At 49.5% G+C, this 6,136-nt stretch overlaps 1 protein-coding gene across 1 annotated transcript in view; it reads right to left on the bottom strand.

Annotated features, from left to right (window-relative positions):
* Positions 1–6,136, bottom strand: part of LOC116686064 (tetratricopeptide repeat protein 28-like) — a gene marked incomplete at its 5' end in the record, with an annotated part of 133,170 nt that overhangs the window by 75,784 nt on the left and 51,250 nt on the right. The window contains 1 exon segment of the mRNA XM_032510998.1: positions 5,551–6,074. Within this exon segment, the coding sequence (XP_032366889.1) occupies positions 5,551–6,074 (524 nt within the window).

The following is a 6,136-nucleotide window of genomic DNA, read 5'->3' as shown; positions in this document are numbered from 1 at the left end:
TCCCCTCAGGCCTGCCTATGGCCCCCCAGTGGCTAGAAACGGTGATAGGTGTAAACCAAGTCCTGGGTACCCTGCTCTGCCTTTGAGAAAATGAAGCTCAGATGGGCCGAGCTTCAATACAGTATTAGGGACCACAAGGTCTATATAAGAGACTTCAGATACAGTATAGTGACCACTAAGGTCTATAAAAGAGACTTCAGATACAGTATTAGGGACCACTAAGGTCTATATAAAGAGACTTCAGATACAGTATTAGGGACCACTAAGTCTATATAAAGAGACTTCAGATACAGTATTAGGGGACCCTAAGGTCTATATAAAAGAGACTGCAGATACATATTAGGGGACCACTAAGGTCTATATAAAGAGACTTCAGATACAGTATTAGGGACCACTAAGGTCTATATAAAAAGACTTCAGATACAGTATTAGGGGTCCACTAAGGTCTATATAAAAGAGACTTCAGATACAGTATTAGGGGACCACTAAGGTCTATAAAAGAAACTTCAGATACAGTATTAGGGACCACTAAGGTCTATATAAAAGAGACTTCAGATCCAGTAATAGGGGATATTAGTGTGATATTCCATTTTTATCGCCGTGTAAACAGCTTGTCGAATGTTGTTATTTTTCAGAATAAGTCCAAAATCTTGAATATTACATAGGCCTACATATGTTATTAAACGTAGTAACTGGGAACTTGTTTTAGTTTTTTTTCTCTCATTGTCGTACTGTGTATGCCTGTTTTCGACCTGTGGTCATGTTCAGGGTACTGTGTAGTCATGAGTTTGCAGTAGGGTGACCAGACGTCCCCGGTTTCCGAGACAGTCCCCGGTTTCGGTGCCCTGTCCCCGGCTGGATCTGTCCCCGGAAATGTCCCCGGTTTTCACTGTGACTGACAGACCCGAATTGGAGTGAAGAAAGAAAACACTGACCAAACGGATCCGTTGAGCCGCTGCTCAGACTTAGAGATGTTTCAGAAAGCCGGTGTTTTACGATGCTAAAATCGCTGATTATTTACATGGATTCTGTGGTTTAGCCAACGCAATTTCGCGGAATTTAATGTTAAAAAAAAGGATCTTAATCTTTAACAGAAAGGTCGACCTCCTTAGAAATCCTTCCATAATGTTGTCTGTTGGGGGGAAACAGCTCTAGGTCTAGTGTCCCGTTTTAGGTTTTACAAATAAACATACGTGTTTTGGAGGTAAATCCGCTTCTGAGCTGAAAGTGTCCCCGGATTTTGTCTGAGAAATCTGGTCCCACCGTGGGTGCATTTTCCTGTGGGGGGGGGGGGAACTCATATTAGTGTTAAAAAACCTCATAAAGTGACATTTTCTTAACCGGCTTCCGAGCAGGTTAGGTGCTGAGCATTAGTTACCACGGCGATGTAACCCGGTAACCAGTGTCCCACCGTCGTGATACACCAAACCCAGGGCTGAATCTGAAGTTACCTCGGTAACCCCAAATCCTGCATCTTAGTACAGGTCTCAAATTTGAATTGAAATCAAATTCGGATCTACAGAGGAAACCATGAAGAGCATCTGTAGATGGAAAGACAATACTCAGTGGAAATGCTCTTCAGTGCCTGTTCCATAATTACTATAATAAAGGTCATAATTACTATCATTGACAAGTCAGATTTAACAATCTGTATTGATCAAAATACAATCTCTTTTTTCAGGTCCATTTTGACCAAAAACAGCCTTTTGTTCTGCAAAACCGAGCGTGGAGGAACTTTAACACCTCGATTAGTCGCTACAGGGACGCCATTGATTTAATGACACTATCGCGCTAACCGCTGAGACGTGCGTCTCGGTGTGAGACACGTCTCTCGTGTTTAAGACGGAGACAGCGAGGCGCAACGTCCTTCGGTGTGAAATTACAGGAAGATAGCTCGTGAAGTGACAGAAACTATGTCTGCCTATCAGAGACTAATTGGTTTCTCCATTTGTCTTCCACTGTCATTCTGTTTAGCGGTGCAACACAGAATAACTATGACACAAAAAAACACACAAACCACACACACACACACACACACACACACACACACACACCAACACACACACACACACACAGACACACACACACACACACGACACAGACACAGAACAGACACACACACACTCACACTCACACACACACCACACACACAACACACCAACACAACAGACACAGACACGACAAGACACACACACACACACACACACCACACTCACCCACCACACACAAACACACACACACTCACACTCACACACACAAACCAGACACAGACACAGACACACGGACACAGACACACGAAACACACACACAACACAACACGGACACGACACACACACACAACACACACACACACACACACACACACCACACACACACCCACACAGACACACAACAGACACACGACACCACACAACACACACACACACACCACCACACACACTCACACTCACACACCACAGACACAGACAAACGCCGCACACACGGACACAGACACACAACACACCCACACACACACACACGGACACAGACACACACACACACACACACAACACACACACACACCAGACACAGACACCACACACACACACAACCCAACACACTCACACACAACACACACACAATCACACCACACCACACACGACCACAGACACACAGACACACACAACACACACACACGACACAGACACCACACACACACACCACACACACACACACACCACAGAAACACACGACAAGGACACACACAACACACACAACGGACACACACAACACACAACACACACACACACACACACAACACCACACACGGACACAGACACAGGACACAGACACACACCCAAACACAAACACCACATACACACACACACACACACACACACACACCAGACACACACACAGACACCACACACTCACACCACACACACACACAAGTATGCTAGTTTTTGGAGGTCAAACGTTGTCGAGATTATCTGCACCAGTTCGGAGCTGCCCTTCTATCCTTCCTTCCAATTAATCATTTTCGATAAACAACAAACAAGCAATGCAGCATGAAGAGGAGGAGAAAAAGCAGAGGGAGGAAGAAAGAAAAAAGTCAAAAACAGAAGGCAGAAAAAAAAAAACCTTGCCAACTTTCGGTCTGGGTAGGTTGGCCAGAAATAATTGGCTGTCAAGGATAGCGAAGGCACAGTTCTTTTTTTAACAGCCAGGCAGAGGAACAATACAAGGACAGTGTGGGGAGGGGGGGTCGGGAGGGGGGGGGGCAACAGGAGGACAGGGCGGAGACAGAATGACCTGTCACCTTTGTTTCCATTAAAGCTCAATAAGCAGGCCTGCAGAGGGGTGTGCGGACGGAGGAGAGACGTAGGAGACGTGTTCCTGTTGTCCCCTGCAGGGTAAAGTATACAGCTGGGCGGCAGTCTTCTTGGATGCAAACAGGGTTTGGGTTGTAACAACGTTGGGTGGGGGTGGGGGTGGGGGGGGTCTGCGAATTCAAATCAATTTCAATTCAATTTTATTTATAGTATCAATTCATAACAAGAGTTATCTCGAGACCCTTTAAAGATAGACCAGGTCTAGACCACACTCCAGAATTTACAAGGACCCAACAGGTCTAGTAGTTTCCTCCAGAGCAAGCTACAGGGCCACAGTGGAGAGGAAAAACTTCCTTTTAGGCAGAAACCTGGGACAGACCCAGACCCAGACCCAGGCCCAGACCCAGACCCAGACCCAGACCCAGACCCAGGCCCAGGCCCAGACCCAGGCTCTTGGTAGGCGGTGTCCGTAGACCAGTTGGGGTTAGAATGAAGAGTGGCAATAACAGACATAAAAAAAAATAGTAGTTTGTAGTAGTTCTTTGTAGTAGTTCATGGCGTAGCAGGGCACTGTGGGCATTACAAGGCCCAGCAGGACGTAGCAGGACGTAACAGGGCGTAGCAGGGCATAGCAGAACGTAACAGGGCGTAGCAGGACGTAACAGGGCGTAACAGGGCGTAACAGGGCGTAGAAGGGCGTAGCAGGACGTAGCAGGAACGTAACGGGGTAGCAGGAAGAGCAGGAGGACGGCTGTAGCAGGGCATAGCAGAACGTAACAGGGCGTAACAGGGCGAGCAGGAAGTAGCAGGACGTAACAGGGCGTAAACAGGGCGTAACCAGGGGACGTAGATAGGGCGTAGCAGGACGGTGCAGGACGTAACAGGAGCGTAGCAGGCTAGCAGGACGTAGCAGGACGTAAACGGGCGTAGCAGGACGTAGCAGGACTGCAAGGACGTAGCAGGCGTAACCCAGGGGTAGCAGGACGTAGCAGGACGTAGCAGGACGTAACAGGGCGTAGCAGGGCGTAGCAGGACGTAGCAGGACGTAACAGGGCGTAACAGGGCGTAACAGGGCGTAGCAGGACGTAGCAGGACGTAACAGGGCGTAGCAGGACGTAGCAGGACGTAACAGGGCGTAACAGGGCGTAACAGGACGTAGCAGGACGCAACATGGCATCGCAGAACATGTAGCAGGACCATGGCGACAGCTGCTACCGTGATTTTGGAGCCTCCCTGATCCGAGGAAACTCACATCTACGGATGCTTCCACTTATCAGTTAATATACACGCAGCTTCAAAGCTTAATACTATATTATATTATATTCACTCTATGATTTTTTTCACTTTATGAGTTTTTTTTAAATATGAGTTGGACCAGTGGCAAGAAATGGCGATAGGAGAAAATGAAAGCTCAGATGGGCCGATCTGGAATCTTGCTACTTATGAGGTCATAAGGGGCAAGGTTACCTCCCCTTTCTCTGCTTTGCCCGCCCAGAGAATCTGCCCCCCCCCCCCCCCCCCCCCCCCCTCTAATGAAAAAGAGACATCCTGGCTTTCAAACGAGCAAAGTGGCAGCTGGTCAAGTTAACGCCCCCAGCCTCCACCTTGCCTGCCCCCCAGAAGAAAAAGCCTTATTCTGACCAGTTGTACGTTGTCACAGCGCCACCTACTGTACTGGAGGTAACATTACTCCTGTCCCTTTTTCCCCTAGTGTATCAGGGAGAACTGGCAGAACCCGGTTATTCACTTAAGCGGGGTTACTGCTGTGCATGTAAATGCAGTGAATGTATTTTGGAGGGTTCAAGCTGCAGGTTTCTATTCCACCATAATCTGCAGGGGACAATGGAGCATGAGAGGCAAGAGCCTGCCACTGTGTGAAAAGGATCCTCTGGCACCTCGCTGCACAGAGCCCTCTGAGAAATGTAGATACAGAAGTGTGAAGAACAGCTAGCAGTAAACAGGAGAAATGCCTTGGCGTGCATCCTGATAGGATTGCAGAGACATTCACACACACAAATGCTGGAATACCTATGCAGCGCGGAAGACAACACCGACGCATAATACGCACACAGTTATTCCCCCGTGCACTTAGTCACATAAGCACAAACACACACAGCCTAATAAAAGTGTGGCAGAGGCTTAGCAACAAATAGGCTCTGAATTTCATATTCATGAATGCACAAACTGTAAGCCTATCAGCTCAGGCGACAAAAGGCAATCCTCTCTGCTGTTCACTCACCTTCCTGCAGGTACATGACAGCCTGCGAGTAGTTCTGCAGCGCGTGGTGCGTCCTCCCCAGGCTGCCGTAGGCCAGCGTCTTGGCAGCCAGGTCGTTGGTCTGAGCCGCCACGCTCAGGTGCTGCTCCTGGAACACCACCGCCCGCTCGTAGTTACCGAGCGACTCGTAGGTGAGGCCCAGGTTCCCGTAGGCGCGGGCCTGGCGCGCGGGGCTGCCCGCCTCCTCGGCGATCTCCAGGTCGCTTTGGTGGCAGCGCAGCGCCGTCTCGTACTCTCCCATCGACTGGTACACGGCGCCCAGACCGCAGCTGGCGTCGCCCTCCAGCAGTCGGTCCCGGGTGTCCCGGGCGATGGCCAGCTGGCGCTCCAGGCACGAGATGGCCTGCTCGTAATTTCCCAGCTGGCTGTGCAGCGCGCCCAGTTCACCGTAGGCCTGCGCCTTGCCGCCACACTCGCCCAGCTCGTGGGCCACGACGAGCCGCTTCTCGAAGCACACCAGCGACTGCTGGAGGTTTCCCATGGCCCTGCAGGGTTAGTAAGTAAGTAAGTCAGTAAGTAGACTTTATTTATAACGCACTTTTCACAG

This window comes from Etheostoma spectabile, unplaced genomic scaffold (assembly GCF_008692095.1).
Source record: "Etheostoma spectabile isolate EspeVRDwgs_2016 unplaced genomic scaffold, UIUC_Espe_1.0 scaffold310, whole genome shotgun sequence".
In the NCBI taxonomy this organism is placed as follows: Eukaryota; Metazoa; Chordata; class Actinopteri; order Perciformes; family Percidae; genus Etheostoma; species Etheostoma spectabile.
This window is presented reverse-complemented; position numbering and strand designations above follow the sequence as displayed.